This window comes from Myotis yumanensis, unplaced genomic scaffold (assembly GCF_028538775.1).
Source record: "Myotis yumanensis isolate MYYU_CA2020_CCGP unplaced genomic scaffold, mMyoYum1.0.hap1 SCAF_1, whole genome shotgun sequence".
NCBI classification, from domain to species: Eukaryota; Metazoa; Chordata; class Mammalia; order Chiroptera; family Vespertilionidae; genus Myotis; species Myotis yumanensis.
The window spans coordinates 176,486,879-176,504,041 of NW_027223752.1; the positions used below are offsets into that span (position 1 = coordinate 176,486,879).

Genomic DNA, 17,163 nt, shown 5'->3' on the forward strand with positions numbered 1-17,163 from the left:
AAAGGAAACAGCAATTTTTCACTACATAGTAACTCTGAAATTTTGGTCTATGTTTTGCTCATAAATCTTGGTCTGTGTCTCTGGTTGTTTCCTTAAATTCGGGGACGAACACATTAGGCTAAAAACCTTTTATCTTCAAGTAAAATCGTAACCGGAAGAGAAAATAAACAAAGCCTACTATAAAAGAGTGCCCAGAGATTGGAATGGATGGTGAGGCAGCCAAAACACTCTGGTGGCCTCTCCTTGGATAGGTGGGATGGCTCTCCTTATGAAGAGTACTGAGCGAGAAACAATTCATTAATTTAAAATTCTCTTTCTCACTGCAATCAACAATGGGTTGACTGAATGTGATTGTTCTGGTGCAGGTAAACACAGAACGATAATATTGGGGCAATTTTTTTTAAGCATTCCATATCTAAGAAAAAATTCAAGCACCATAAATCCCTTACTTCTTTCAGAAAGATGCTAAGAGGCTAAATATGAACGGCCCATTTAACTCTATGTAATGCATGAAAGTGGTCAACAGGTTTTAATGCCACCAGATGTGACAGGCAAGGAATAAGCTAGAGTTTTCATAAGCCCTTTCGACCAGGGAAACTAAAATGCGGTTTTGGCTACATTAGTCTGCTTTTCTGTTTCCCTATTACACCAGCACTCCAACAGTCAATCTATGCATGAGGTAAGAGTGGAAGAAATGGTACTCCTATCACAAATGGATTAGGACTGTTCCATAGCAAACTCAAAGTTTCAATAGAATTTCCTAAAATGTAACACCCTATCCATCTGTAAAAAGCAACTAACTAATTAAAGTAATGCTGAAATAATACAATTTAGGCAAAAGATTCATAATCTTTTCAAGATTCAAATAAAACAAAATTTTAAATATTAGATACAAATAAAATTATTTATGGAATTTTAAGCTAAATATGGACTATAAGAGATAACATTTCAGCCCTGGCCAGTGTTCTCAGTGGTTAGAACATACGCAGGTTCAATCTTGGCCTGGTCAGGGCAAGTGTGGAAGGCAATCAATCAATGTGCCTCTCTCACATCAAAGTGTTTCTCTTTCTTTTTTTCTTTCTTTTCTCCCTTCCCTTCCCTTCCCTTCCCTTCCCTTCCCTTCCCTTCCCTGCCCTGCCCTTCCTCTCTCTCTCTCTCTCTCTCTCTCTCTCTCTCTCCCTCCCTTCCCCTCCATTCCCCTCTATCTAAAACTCAATGGAAAAAAAAATAACAAAAAGATAACCAATTCAGCACTAACATTTAGTGATTCAGGTTTCTGAGGTTTTAAAAAACAATTAACTTTGTTAAAAATAAAACAAAACAGCCCTAGCTGGTTTAGGTCAGTGGATAGAGCACCAGCCTGCAGATTGAAGGGTCCTGGGTTTGATTCCAGTCAGGGGCACATGCCCAGGTTGCGGGCTCGATCCCCAGTAGGGGGTGTGCAGGAGGCAGCCAATCAATGATTCTCTCTCATCATTGATGTTTCTACCTCTCTCTCTTTCTCCCTTCCTCTCTGAAATCAATATATAAATAAAAAAATAAAACACAAAATTTGCCTCAAACTGGCTTCATTAAAAAAAGTTTTTCAAAATGTCAAATATTTAGAAAAGAAATATAAAATAAACAATATAAATTTAAAACAAAATAAATTACACTGTGGTAAACAAAATTACATATTGTAAACAAACAATATAAATTCTGAAATCTTAAACTTCTTAGAGTTTGCCAGGTTGCAATATCCTGTATGGAAAGTATCAGGCCTGTAACTGCAGCTTATTTTTACAACAGGTGTATAAGAGAATGTCACTTGATCCAGTGCCTCCTTGCTTTGGTAAGTGATACTGGCATTGAGGCCAAGAACTAGAATTATGCTTTGACTGGGCCTATGAACTGACACAGACCAGTCAAGCTGCTTCAGCATTTGAGCACCAAGCAAATGTGCTATGTTAATTACTGTTAGAAGATCTTGACATGAACTAATCCCTGGTCCTATTAACTTCCCTATAAATGAAGCTTTAAAGTTGAACTAATAACAAGTGCTGGGATAATTCAGAGCCATATAAAATTTAACAGATGGGGGAGCAATAAGCAATGGCCATTCATGTTATTAACATAATATATATTTATTTCACATGACAATAAGATTGTGCATTAAAATCACATCCTGATCTAGCATTAAAACTGAAACCAAGGTAGGAAGGGTGGGGAATGTAATTTCTCTCTGAACTTAAGTTTTTCAGATGTGCTGATGGTGGTGATTATAGGCTGTCACAGAATCTGATAATCAGACAGCATGAATCAGCAACTGATCTAGTTTGACTTTTCGTTAACCCATCCAATGACATGCTTACAGCAACACACAAATAGCACCGACTCCTGTCTCCACAGAGGGTGTGTGTCTGCCCACCATGTAGTATCCCTAAATACCAGTCTCCATAACCAAAGCACCATACTTACAAAGCAATGTGCCAAGTTGGAATTTTCATTTCATTCATATTAAACCTAATATAACTAAAAACAGTGTTTCATTTACTGGAGTAAAGCAGTACCAAACTAGATTTTGTAATAGTTTAAATATTTCTGCAAGGCAATAACCCTATAAGTAGTACTTTCAGAAAAATGACTCTATCCAAATTAATACTGCAGCCTGAACGATGAGTGGGTCTGGAGTCCTGCGTGCCCTATTCCAGTCAAACATTCACCGAGTGCCTGATACCGCGCAGGACTGTGGGAACCTCTGATTTCTCCTCTCCCCATAACCACTGCCACTGCTACCACTGCTCCTGGCTAATTCCTAGTAGCAGGCACTACTCTCCATGGAAAATACAAACAGCTTACAAAATATCGTATTATGATTCCATTTCTGTAAACAACATCGGTCCTGTGTTTGTTTTAAAAGTGTGAATTAAAATACTAACAGTGGCTAGCTTAGGAAGTGGAATTATGGGTGAATTTTTGCTTTCAGTTTTTCTATATTTTTGATATGTCACAATGAACATGGATTACCTTTAAAATATAAAATCTATTTTATTTTTAATCACTTATTATTAAATAGTGGGTTCAGGAGAAGCGTATTTATATTTGGTTCTTAAATAAAGTATTGAGGCTTCTTGGGCTCCTTTGTAACTAGACACATTATCCTAAGCAATAATTATGTAATAGAAGAAGGGAAAATACAAGTTAAGTCTCAACCTTAGAGAACCATTGTTTGTACTATGTCAAAACAGGATAAATTAAAAACAAGGGGAGAGCATGAGCAGTCATTTCAACTGATCATTTGCTACTGCCAACAAGGCAACTCACGAAGGCAATAGGTCCTGCTGGTGGGATCCCTGCAGTCAACACTCACACCTAAACCTCGGCACATTTTAAAAGCCACTTATTTAAGAAATGCTCTGAGGGTTAATAAGTCCCAGTGCAGTGCACTCACTTAAGATCTCTGGGCCTTTTCCTATGTGGAATTTAAAAGACAATAAAGTAAGATTTGGATAAAAATATTATAAAGAAGCAAGCTGTGATGTAATCTAAAATTTAAAGCATTTATGCATATGTAGACCTGGAGGTAATTATATCTTTCAGTGCTTAGGTCTTCAAAAACCCAATCTTTTTTCCTATAGGACTCAAAGTTCTTTATTTTATGTCACCAGTTATTTTTCATCTAAATGGAAGTCCTCACTTTTATAATTTGCAAAATAATGCAGTTCAGCTAAATGATCTTCAGGGTCCCTTTGAGTCTTAACATTTTATTATTCTTTGAAAGGCCACATTAATCATTATTTTTCCTTAGGAATAAATAACTGGAAAAAAAAGGTATTTTTAGTTTTAATTTCAAGGGCCCAGAATTACTTTTCACTATAATAAATTCTAAAAAATATGTTCATATTTATGTACTTCAATAATAACATTTACATAGAAATGTGGCAAGAATAATATTGTGAATCTTTCAGAAAATAAAATATAAATAAAAATCAACATTCTTATTAAGTACTCCCGAGAAATTCCAAAAACAACCAACCTGATGACCTGGTTGCAGTGAGCACACATGGGAGTCCGTTTCCCTGCTGGGATGTGCTCTGCTCTTTGCACGAAGGTGTCCTGGTCGCTTGGCTGGGGCTGCCCCCCAGCGGAGTTGGCTGAGGCCACTGCTCCTGAGGAAGTGGAACTATTTGAGATTCTTCCAGTGGAAGGTGCTAGGGATTAAAACACAGAAAAATCAGAATGAGAATAAGCCAAATATAAACTTTCTCTAATAAATAATAATAATAGTACTTTTAAAAATAATCTACTCACTGTCTTATTCACTCACACACTCACTCACATTTAAGGAGAGGTTATGTACCAAACACTGGACTGTGATTACAGAGATTAATAGAAATGAAAATCAAGGATTACAACACAAAGAGTTATGACAGATGCATGCATAGCATGTTTCAGGAAACATAAATACTTCTGTATCTAGGGGGAGATAGTTAAGGTATTGACAACGAGATATTTGTAGTCATATAGACATTTCTGCTAAGTGTTAATTAGATTTCACTTGAACTATATCACAGGTACATTAAAACTCTCAGTGGGTTGAAAACAACAATTCTATATTGTTATCTATATTCTCCTCCTATATTGTCTAAGGAGACTATGCAGTCAGTCACCCAGTCATATAAGGTAGCTATGAAAAATCATCTTAGGACCTTCTTCTCCCTCATCTGTGGTTGTAATGGGCTCTGTTAATTTTATTTCGCAATAATTCTTAGTTTTGCCCTCTCATCTCCATTCCTACAACACTGTCCTGGTTTAGGTCCTCAATGTCTGCCACCAGGACTAGCTATACCAAATTGTCGTCCTCCACAAATGCATCCTCCCAACTGCCACCGAAGACTGCAACCTGGCCTGATCACAGACCCGCTTGTAGGATTTCCCTGTTCTTTGAGCACTGAATGTAGTATAAACTTCTATTCACCGCATGCAGGTTCACCAGCAGTCTCTGCCGGGTCCGCCACGTCATCTTTCACTACTGCCTTTCACTTTGTGCTACAGCAACACCTAACTGCCTCACTTTTTCTTGTGAATAGGTCTTCACTGTCATTTCTCTATGCTTCTTCCTCTTTACCTAGTAACAACTACTTATTAAGATTCAGCCCAAAAGCCAATTGCTCCAAAAATTCTCCTTGAATTACCTCTCCCTGCTGCCCCTTCCATGTTTCTCTTCCATGTTGGCATAGTTTTCTGTGAATGATTTTATTATTGCTTCTTCTACACATATCTGTGTCTTTTGTTCCCCAACCAGCTAGTAAGCTCCCTGAGGACAGTGAGTGTCTTATTCATTACCCTCACATCTAATACAGTGCCTGGAATAAATAAACAAATGAATGAATGAACGAATAAACTGGAACCAATACATAAGTGGATGAATGCAAAACTGTAAAGACTGAAACCAACAGAAGGCTATAGCTCCTTACCCACAGGCAATTAAAATGTAATGGAAGAGAAAAAAGCATATATTAAAAATGTTTAAAAGGAACAACTTTTAAGAAAAGCATGCAAAGCCTAGCTGGTTTGCCTCAGTGGTTGGAGTGTCAGCCGAGGACTGAAGGGTCCGGGATTCAATTCTGGTCAAGGGCACGTACCTCAGCTGCAGGCTCAGTCCCAGCCCCGGTCAGGGCATGTACAGAAGTCAACCAATCTATGTGTCTCTCTCACATCGATGTTTCTCTCTTTGTCTCTCCCCCTCCCTTCCACTCTCTCTAAAAATCAATGGAAAAAATATCCTCAGGTGAGGATTAACAAAAAATAAGAAAAAAAGAAGCAAGTACAATACAAATTAACAAAGTAGTGTATGTGTGTCTATTGACAGGATCTATATTAAAGGTGTGGTCAAAACTGGATGAGACTAATTAGGATAATGGAAAGGACAATTCTCCCTCCCAGAATAGAGCCTGTCAGCAATGACATGCAAGTACAGAGCCGGAAACCATGCATTTATAAACACTTCTCACGTCTCCTGCGGAGCTCCGCCTGGCACTTGAGCTGTGAAATGGCACTTTACAGGCCAGGGAACTCGACTCTTGCCCATGTTTTAAATGAGTCCACTGGACTAGGAATATGTGTTCATTCTCTTAAACTCACACTTTCTCTTCTAGAAATGGGAAAGAAAATTGCTATAACATTCACTGTGAACACTCTCTTCCTTGTCACCTCATTTACTCACACAGTGCAACTGGGGGCCCTCCATTTCTGTATCAGGTCTGATTTCTCTTGAAGCACCAGATAAGCACCTCAATGCCCGATCTTGCCTGTACGTACAGGACATACACTGTATTTCACCTTCTTGCACACATTGCCAGCTCTTCCCAAGAACTCCCATGGTTGAATTTTCCCACTTACTCAGACATGGTCCTCTGCCTCCCTGACATGGTCCCCAGATGCTAACACGGGTTTCATTACAACTGTCTGCAAGGTCTGTCCCTTCTTGCTAATCCGAACCCATCCTCTATCCCTTGAGTCCTGGTTTGAATCCCGGCAGCCCAGACCATTACAATTCTCCTAAGCAGTCTCTCTGCTGCACTCTCTTCTTCAACCACTTCTGCTAAGTTCTTTTCCCAAGTACACTAGTCTGACCATATATTCTTTTTTAGAAAGCTTTCGGTAATTCCCTGCTATGAACTATTTGCTGTCCTAACAGTCCAGCCCCTTAGGGAGCTCACTCCAATCTTTCTAACAACCTGGTCTTTTATGATCACCTGCATCCTTGTCATCATCATCATACTTGATTTTATTTATTTAATATTTAACTTGTGCTGGCACTATTCTCAAATCCTTACAGCTGCCCTATGACTTGGGCACGATCAGCACCACTCTTTTACTCTGAGTTCAAACACAGAATAAAAGGCAGTCCTGAATCCAGGCAGTCTGTGCTCTTAACCACTGTGCCACAGTCTAGTCACTGTCCCTTGAACTTGCCATGTCATCCCCTGCCTCTATGATCCTCAGCCAATGAAAGGGCCCTTTCTCCTCTGATACTCAGTTTTTCCATTCTGTGAGGCCACGGATGTTCCATTTTTGTCCCCAGTATTCCCTGAACACTCCAGCTAGAAGTGCTCTCTTGCTCCCCTTAATGTCTATTAACACCCCCGCCTGTATAATTTATTTGTTATTAATCAGTAGGTCCTATAATGCCTTTCCTTATTAAGTCAATTACAAACTCTTAAAATTGTGAGGACAAACTATATATTCCTTTCTAGCCACTACCAGAAAACCGCCTTAAAAACAGAAGTCAAAAAATTACTGCTTAATCAAGTAAATGAAAAAGGGAAGGTTCTGAATAACTTTCATTTTGCCTTTTTAAATGGAAACTATAAAGATAGAGGCTTTTATAATGTGTATTGGGTTCAGGATTTCAAACAGTGGGAAAGCTACCAATTGAAAAATCTGAAAATGAGACCTCAAAGAGAGTCCAACCCTTTCATCTACCATATGCCTTTATTTTATCACATTATCTATGCATAAGCCCTAAAGTCCCGAGTCACTGAGACAGTTTTAGCAATGAAAGCGTGTAGTAATTCTGCATCAGTCATTGTAAAATGGGACATAACCCATCTGGCCCATGCCTCAAGGAGAAGGTGCACGGGGAACGAACTTCTTTAACATGAGAAGCCGTTCTTAAACTTGAAACATCTGACCATCTTAAACACATATAAATAGGCTCTAAGCTCACTGCTGTTCCCTGCTTGTGAAGAAAGCTTTGCTTTCTGTGACTGCCCCATTTTCGCCACGTTGGATAAGACCGAAGTTCTCACACCTCCGTTTTGTTGCCGTGTTGCTAGCACACTGGCCCGCACACAAAGCTACCCAAACCTGTTAATTGCCAGGCCCTGAACACGTCCAAGCCCCAGTTATTTCCCATATGAATAAAGTGATGATGTTTCATTTCTTCAGATTGAATTTCTCACTACTCTAGCACAGGAATGGGCAACTTTTGAGCCATCCGGTGCCAGCCCGGCCTCTGCTCGCTTGGCTTCCTGGGGACAGGGAGGTGTAAAAAGGTGAGGTCTTGGGCGTGGGGAAACAGCACAAAAGGAGCCCTGCTTCCTTTAGAATCTGTAGAGCACTAAGCTACCATAGAGAGCAAACAGTCTTCCATGGGTAACAGTGATAAAACTACTTCAAATTTATTGAACCTGTTCTAAAAATCAACCACTTTAAGGTAGAAAAAAAATACATTTCTTTAGAGATAGCAGCTTAAAGATGACAATCTACATATTTGTAATAAAAGGGTGGTTTTTTCCTCTTAAATACTAGAACTATTAAATAAGAACATGGAATTAGCCCATTTCATAAGCTAAGGTTCTTAGTCACAAAAATTTAAGTGACTTATGCTAAGTGAATAATGAATGAGTCCATAAAGGGTCACAATGGGAACCTTAGGAAATTCTTGACTCAAGTTTTCCTTTTTAACCTTAATCTTGAGCTACTTTTATTAAATTTGGCTTCTTTTATAGCTAATCTCTACCCCATTAGGTTCTTGTTTTAAAAATAATTTTTTCCTCTTGTATCAGATACATTTCAGCACCACAAAGCTCATCTAGAAATTGAGAGTCACTAACTACTTTCCAAACCCAGTACTGGTGAGAATACCTTCTATTCACTTTAGAATGGTATGTGAGTCTAAAGTTTTCAATGACATGCATTCCTAATTATTCTATGCTTTTGTTTCTTAGCACTGACAGTCAGACCTAAAATTACAAAGATTATCATTAAATAAGTAAACATAAATTAGTGGGAACACCCAGAAGCATAATAGACTACTTTCTTAGTGTATACAGTAAGATGTAAAGTTGTCAAATTAATCGGTAAAATATACCCCTAAAAAAAACAAACTTAAGCAACAACAGATATTGCTCTTACTAGATGCAGTGCTTTTTAATTGCTGAACATATCACTCAGTAGAACAAGTTTGGTGCTGGAATGTGAACTTCTCACAATGCAAAAAATGCATAACTTGATGACTTCTTACCAGCTCCACAGTATATCCTGGTCCAAGCCATTATCATCTCTTGTTTGGCTTATTACAGTTACTGCCTCTAGATTTTTACTTCCACACTTGCCAACAACACAGAGGCCAGTAAAAACTAAGTCAGATTATGCTGCTACTCTGCTCAAAACCCTCCAATTCTTCCCTCGCAAGTTAGAACTAAAACCAAAGCTCCTATAGAATCTGACTCCTGCTATCTCCCTGCCCTGATCTGCCCCTCTCCTCTCTGCCCACTACATATGATCCACACTGGCTTCCCTACTGTTCCTCTCAATGGCCAGCATACTCCTGGTTCAGGGCTTCTGTCCTTTCCATTCCTCTGTCTGGAAATATTTCCCAAACTTTTGCATGGCTTGTTCCCACACTACCTTCAGGTCTCTGCTCAAAGGCCATTTTATCAATATGGCTTTCTCTGACCATCCTATATAAACAGCATCCCCTCCCCACAAACCACATTTCCTATACTCCTTAACTGGATTACCTTCCTCCGTAGCATTTATCTAACCTATTTTACAGGCTTTTTTACTATCTATCTCTTCACACTTTGAGGCCAAGGACACTATTTTATTTGTTGCATAGCAGTCTTTGGCATATTGCTTAATAAATCTTTGTTTAGAGAATGAATGACTCCAGCCCAAAATAACTGTCTTCCCACTAAAAGAAACTAGACTTTTTAGAGAAACTGTTGACTTGAGGACTGGGACAAAAAATGAACAAGGAATGTCTAGAATATCTTGTCAAATTAGAAAGCTATCAGGGAGTACTACAGTTGCATCAAATGGACTTGGCAAAGCAGATAAGACAGTTTCTGAATTAATAAGAATAACAACTCCAAAAGATCTAAATGCTTCCAATACGTTCAAACCCAGGAGCTCACAATTCTGGATTTTCTTTAAATTGCATTGGTCAGCTTTAGAGGATGCTAAGGAACCAAATCTTAATTTTAAAAACCAGCAAAATGTAATACAGGGAAAGAACCAAGCTTTAACAAAGTATTGCCTCATCATTGATCATGTGTCATCTATATCCCTCATCTCTGAACTATTTTGAAGCAAATTCAAGATTTATCATTTAATACAGACTATTTCTGTATGATCTCTATGAGAACTCTTTTTAAAAAACCCAACCATAATACCATTATTGCACCTAAAATAACAACCTCAAATAACCAATCAATTTTCAACTTTTTCAGATTGCTCTCTGTATTAGTTTTCTACTGGATTGAGCTAAAAGAACTGATTCCAGAGTCGTCAGCATATTGCTAACATGAGGCTGTGGGAGTTAATGAGATTGCTCTAGGAAAGAGTAACATGAAAATAGAAGAGCTTCGAAGGCATAACGCAAGTAACAAATACAAAGAGAGAGGCAGTTTGAGAAAAACCAGCAGAGAGCATCATGGAAGGCAAAGGAGGAGAGTGGACAATGGGACAATTTGGGATCCAAGACCACATCTGCCTGACTCCTAAGCCTATGTCCCTATGCAATCATCCATCAAATACTTACCATGTGCCTTCTGTGAGTCAATCGAAATATGAAGGCAGATCTCCATAAATGTGATCTAACCCAGGAAGTACTAACTTCTGGACCAGTTTAGAAGGAAGGGATAATGGTAATTGAGATGATTAATTTCTCCTATTTGAATTTCTTTAATGAACTTGGTAAGATAGATTAAGGAATAATAGATGAAAGAATTGTTTTTCATTTGCCCTGATGCCTAACATGCTTAGATTATCACTTTTATAACTTTCCTGTATTTTGTAAGATATTAATTTCCTACAGAGATGTTTCTTTTTTTCCTTAAACCTGGCTGCCGATATTTTTCAGCCATTATAATCAATGGCTGCAAAGTTCTTGAACTAAAACATAAAAAATATAAAGCTAGATATTTCACATTTTGAGAACATTTAAGAGGCTTTATATAAACTGCTTCAGAAATGATAATATAATTATAGATCTAATACTACTTTTACTGAGGACAAACAGGCTTGAAACATTAGAATTCTGTATCCATTTTGTTGCACACTCTATATTGGTCTAAATATTTCAACTACTACGTTTGAATTAAGATTCAGCATCAGAAAATGTAAATTTAGGGATAACCATACTATATACTTTTAAAAATCCTATATTTCATTCTTATTAAGTCTGAAATGAGGCTAATAAGAATACTAATGTCTCCCCACCCCCAAAAAGAAGAGAGACAAATACTGACAGCCCTGACAAGACAGAGGTCACCTGTGAAGTTTTATGGTGTGAAAAACAACTGTTCAACTGCAAGGGGCGCTCCTGTTATAAACGGAAGCTAATGCTGTCCTCAGAGCAATAACTGGGCTACATCAAAGTGAGATTCTGGCACTCTTGGGGAGATAAAGTGCTGCAAATCAGCATCTCAGAGAGTATGTGCACAAAGGCATGGTAGAAATTTTACACATACTAAATTGGGTAGCAGCGATGGCAACACACTTGCACACCACCGTGCTCAGCCAGTGCTTTCTTCTTCCTCCCATCCCCAGCCAGCTCCAACAGATGGTGGCCAGGGAGGCATATAATCTGCGCATTTTTTCTGTCAAGCTCCTTATGTTGAAAGTATAAACAACAGTCTACTCTCCATAACCCAGGCATGAAACTGTATCCAGTACAAATAGAAAAGGTTTAAAGTTAAGCCAAGATCTAGGATCAGAGGGAAGTACATTCTGGAGAGGTTTCTGCAAATTTTATTAAATGGAATCAAGGAGTTTTTAATTCAATGATTAAAAGCAAAACTGGACAGATTAAACTATTATCATTTCTCTAAGCAGTAGAGAATGCTGGTATGTATGCCATAAAGAATTGGAACAGGTGCGCCCAAGACTAAGTATCAAATATTTCCGCAACTTCAGGAGGTTAGTTTCTTCCATTAGCAACCAGCCTTTCAACTCTAAGAACTCAGATTAAATTGGATCTAGAATGTCTTAATTAAAGTGAGTGTGGGGACTTGGATAAGGTTCCATTCTCTTCTTTTTTAATTTGTTGCATTACACTTCATCAACATTTGGGAAACACAGACTTGCCTTTTTCTCTTCCTAACTGACCTGAGCAATAAAACTTTCATGTGGTTAGTTACAACTAAACGAAGCCCAGTCTGTATCTTGTAAAGAGATGAAATACTGGTAATAAAATATCTGGTTTACCACTGTTCATTTAAAATCAACAAATTATTTATCACTTATAGTAGTTTCTAAATAATCTCAATATCACTGTCCCAACTTCAATTTTTGTAATAGAAAGACAAATCCATGCTCTAACCAGCGGCAGACAATATGTTCCTGTGAAAGAGCAGGGAGAGAGGTAATGGGTAAGAAGGGAAAAAAAATTTTTAAAAATTAAAAAAAATAAAACAGAAAAAAAAATCAGATAAAATATTTTAAAAACTAAAACAAATGAGGCATGGTTCATGACCTCAGGAATGCTGAAGAGAATCACTGGTGACTGCATGAAGACTGTGTAATCTAAGAAGTTATTTAACACTAGAGGCCCAGTGCACGAAATTCGTGCATGGGTACGGTCCCTAGCGGCTGCCGGCCGGGGCCTCCCTTCCCATGGTTGGCCGGCCGGCTCCGCTCCCTGGTCGAACTCCTGGTCAAACTCCCAGTCGAGGGGACAATTTGCACATTAGGCTTTTATTATATAGGATATAACATTTCTAGAATTTTGCTCATATTTGGAGTTCTGATATATCTTATTTCCAAAATAGTATGAAACCCAAATTGGGCTTGGCTTTTACCATTGTCCTACTGATGTTCATCTACATAAGTGAGAAAGAAGCCTAACCTCATAAATAAAAGAGAAAAGTCCCTCAGGTTTGAACTGATCATACATAAAATTCTTTTAATTTGAGCAACAACAAAAAACTGAAGCAGAAAAGGGAAGAATACTTAAGTAGATTTCCTCATGTCAAGCAATATCAATAACTGTAAAATTTAAAACCTGGGTTACTTTTTACATTTCTATCACCACTACTAATTCTCTAAGATATCTATCTCTCTTAATTAAAGTCATTAGATCCCTGAAATAAATACAATTTTATTATCATTATCCAAAGTAATGTTTGGATTTCACATCTTTTAAGAAAGCCGAGAACATTGCTGAGCTATTTTTTTGCTGGAGGAAGCAGTATATATAGCGAAACACTGATGTTAAGATACCTTGTTCCGATCATTTCTAGCTGTGTGAACTTAGAAATGTCATCATTCTGGGTCTTAGTTTCCCCAACTGTAAAACAGCAATCATAACAACTCCCTCCAAGTGTGAGAGAGTTAAATGAGGTAGTATAAGTAAAGGGAGGACTTACAGTTCCTTGAATGTGTAAGATTTGCTGCATCAATGTCAATTATTACTACACTCTCTTACCTGGGTAAAAAACAATAAAGTGTCCATGCACTCATTCAACAACTACTTAGAGGATACAAACAGTAATTTAGATATAGGAACCCGTCTGGTATGAATGATACACCCAAGAATAAGATTCCTGTCCCAGAAGAGTTTAAAGAGACAACAAAGTGCCTTACTGCTCATTAGTATTATCCAGAGTGCCCATGACGCCCAATACAGTTTGTGTTTATTGTGCAGAATTGTCAAGCATAATTTTTCTTATTCCTATAGTTTAAACCTATGGTTGGCAATGTTTTTTCTGTAAATGACCAGAAAATAAATATTTTAGATTTTGTGGGCCATATGATTTATGTTGAAACTGCTCAGCTCTGCTATTGTAGCACAAAGGAGCCTTAGACAACATGCAAACAAATGAGTATGGCTGTGCTTCAATAAAGCTTTATTTACAAAACCAGGTGGTGGCCCAGATGTGACGAAGGGCCAGTTTGCTAACCTCTGGTATAAACCAGATGCATCAATTAATAAAAAGTATTAATTCTTTGTTAAAAGCATATATGAGTAAATCCAGGTATCTTTCCTTACAAAAGATGTAACATTTTAATCTCAGGTTGAAAGGAAAATGGGGAAGAAGACAGGCTTTTACAATGTGCACTGGAAAGCTTCCAACATGGAAATAAATCCCAATAAGACAACATTTAGAAGAAAAGAAAGAAGGCAGTTCATGGTTGTTACTTTTCTCTCCTGAGAGTCATGATTCTAAACAAAAATCTACTTGCTATATAAAGAGATACAGCATATCTACACGCTTCACACCAAGGTTTTGACAATGGACAGCTCCAGCCAGGCCTTTGTGGCCAGTGGACTGTTTAGTTTAATGATGTCAAAAAGCAGGGGAGCAGATGGCAATAAAACATTATTAGAAGAGATGAAACATAAGCAACTGGTAGCAGTTTACTTATTCATATAAAAATTTAAAAATGGAACCAATAAATCTATCCATCTTAGCTAAGCAAATCTAGTTATCTCGATTTATTACTGCAGCGTAAAGCCTACAATGAAATTTGGGATGGTTGGAGAAACAGTAATTTCCTTTCTCACCCCTATCTCCTTTAGACTTCAAATAAAAGATAGAATTTATATCCACTTACAACTGAGATGCACATCATTCAGTTTTTGATCTAATCAGATCTCACAAATATATCTGAGTCTTCCTTGAAAAAAATCCCTACAAAGAATATAAGATCTCTCCAAAGCTCTTTCCGTAATGAATAAATAAGCTTTTCTTTATTTCTAAAATGTAGCACACATCAGAGGCAGAGTATAATAAAGGGTCCTGCTAACTAGAATCTTAGCTTAATTTAAAGAATTGACTTTAGATGCAAAGGAAATGTTACTTGAAACATCTTAATAGTTGTTAGTCACTAGTTTATCCTCCCTATGTAAGGCAATAATCCTTTCTACACTACCACTAAGAGATTCAGTTCCCCTTAAATATATTCATTGATGTTATCTTCTGACACAGGAGAATGCACTACTTAGTCAGAATAACTGGGTTCAAATCACTAAAGGACCCTGGACAACTCTTTGACTTCTCTTAGACTCTGTTAGCCTCATTGGTATAATGATGTCCATTTAAATTTTTCATAGTCTTATCTGATTGTACACTCCAAATAAAAAAGGTACTTTTAGCGAAAGAATTAAATGCCCAGCCGGTGTGGCTCAGTGATTGAGTGTCAACCCAGGAATCAAGAGGTCACCAGTTCGATTCCTGGTCAGGACACATGCCTGAGTTGCAGATCCCATCCCCAGTAGGGGGTGTGTAGGAGGCAGCCAAATAATGATGTTTCTTTCTCATCAATGTTTCTCTCTATCCCTCTCTCTCTAAAAATCAATAAAAACATAAAAAATATTGAAAGAATTATAAAACCAATTATTACTACCTACCATTTTACTGTTAAATGAGGTTGGTTGCCCCCTTCAAGGCTACCCATTATATTCCTGAGTTCCAAATGCCCAAAAAAGGATGGTAAGTAAAGTTAATTATTCATTTTGATAAGTAACTTTGTGTCTTTTGCCATTTTTTATTTCACCCCCCAAAAAGTTGTGTCCCTAAAATACCTACAAACGATCTCAACTTTTCTGTTGACACATTACTTGTACTGTGCTTCTTCAAATCACAATTTATATTTTCCAAAAGAATCACCAATTTTTACAAATCTGTCAATTAAGAGCTCTTGCCTTTACTACATATATTAAAACTATTTCATAAAGAAAAAAGCAATTCACTAATAAAAAGTTTATATACCTATTACATGATACATATAAAGGGAATAATGCCCTACATAGAATATAGGGAAATTAATATTTGTTCAATATGCAGTATCAGAGGTTAAGCATGCCCACTAATAAATGTTAAAATACTAGGAGTGTACTGAGTATGTCACCATATCAGCTAAATGCGCCTGTAATTTTCTCAGTGGAATGTCTGCCTCCATGGACACATTTAACAATAAAAGTAAAATAAAATAAAATAAATCCACTACTTTCTTGCCAACATTGCAGGACATAAGAATAAACAGGGAGTTATGTGTATATATGGTTAAAGAAAACATGAAGGTAGCATTATTTTATCATGCTATAAGTACAGCTAATGAAAACAGCTAAAAAAGAAAATATTTCAGCACAGCTAGGTAACACTAACTACAGTGAAAGAAAATATAACGAAGTTGTGTGTGTTTTTTCCAATGGCTCTATGAAATAGTCACAATTCTTTACAGAAAACTGAGATTAAAGTATTAGCCAATATTGTAAAGATTGCTCAATGAGTTTTTGAGTAAAAAATCATATATTGTATACTAAACATTTATAATGGCAATACATTTAAGTATTATTACAAATGCTCTCAAAATCAACATATTTTGAAAGTGGAAAAGAAGAAAAAACCTGTAATTAATGAAAAAAAATGTAAGGCCTATCTACAGATAAAGCTTTCTGTGCTACATACAAATGATACGCATTTAATTTTTGACCAACAGGGTTCTACAGAATTTTTCTTCTTTTGTCTTGGAAGAATCAATCCTTTTTCTATCTCATCTTTGTTTCCATGGCAACATGTACAACATGTAGTATAAGTGCTTCGTGCAAAGACAAGCAGTACAAGGAGGATCATGCCAAAGTTACCAATCTCATATTTGCAGATATAAAGAATGAAAAGAGTCAATATTTAGAAAACGCTAATTTCGAGGAAATAAATGCACTCCCCTTAGGAAATGCTATAAAAATAGTTATGTTATAAAAGTAAACTTTAACTTATTTCTCCAGTACAAGATGCAATCCACTCAGACTTATATTTTGTAACTAGGCACATTACATTTAAAAAACTAAAGATACATTCAACCAGTTTTCCTGCCATAATCAGACTTCCTTAGAATGAAGTATAATTTCTTCAAACCGAATATATTCTCTACCGTTTTAATAGAAGATACATTATACTCTATAGGGAATAAGGCTTCCTGGAAGAGCAATGGCTAGAACGTGCATCCCAGTCAGGTGAGAGTGTAAGCACTTGGCATACTCTTGCCCCTTGAATGCTCTTCACTGCCACTGCCACTATCATTGCCCAGGGTAATACTCCTTATCATCCTGTCTATGCTGGATTACCTCAGCACCTCTTAGAGCAAGCACGTCAAACTCGAACATTTTTGTGGCCCAGCCAATATAACGGTATGTAAGAAATGTTTTAATAAAAATTTCGTAACTTAATT

The 17,163-nt window shown here is 37.2% G+C and overlaps 1 protein-coding gene across 6 annotated transcripts in view; it reads right to left on the bottom strand.

Annotated features, from left to right (window-relative positions):
* The window catches only part of PDLIM5 (PDZ and LIM domain 5), a 224,209-nt gene that overhangs the window by 16,834 nt on the left and 190,212 nt on the right, over positions 1 to 17,163 (bottom strand). For all 6 annotated transcript variants that reach the window (XM_070392626.1, XM_070392620.1, XM_070392611.1 and 3 more), the window contains one exon: positions 4,016 to 4,190. In XM_070392626.1, the coding sequence (XP_070248727.1) occupies positions 4,016 to 4,190 (175 nt within the window). The remainder of the gene's footprint in view (positions 1 to 4,015; positions 4,191 to 17,163) is intronic.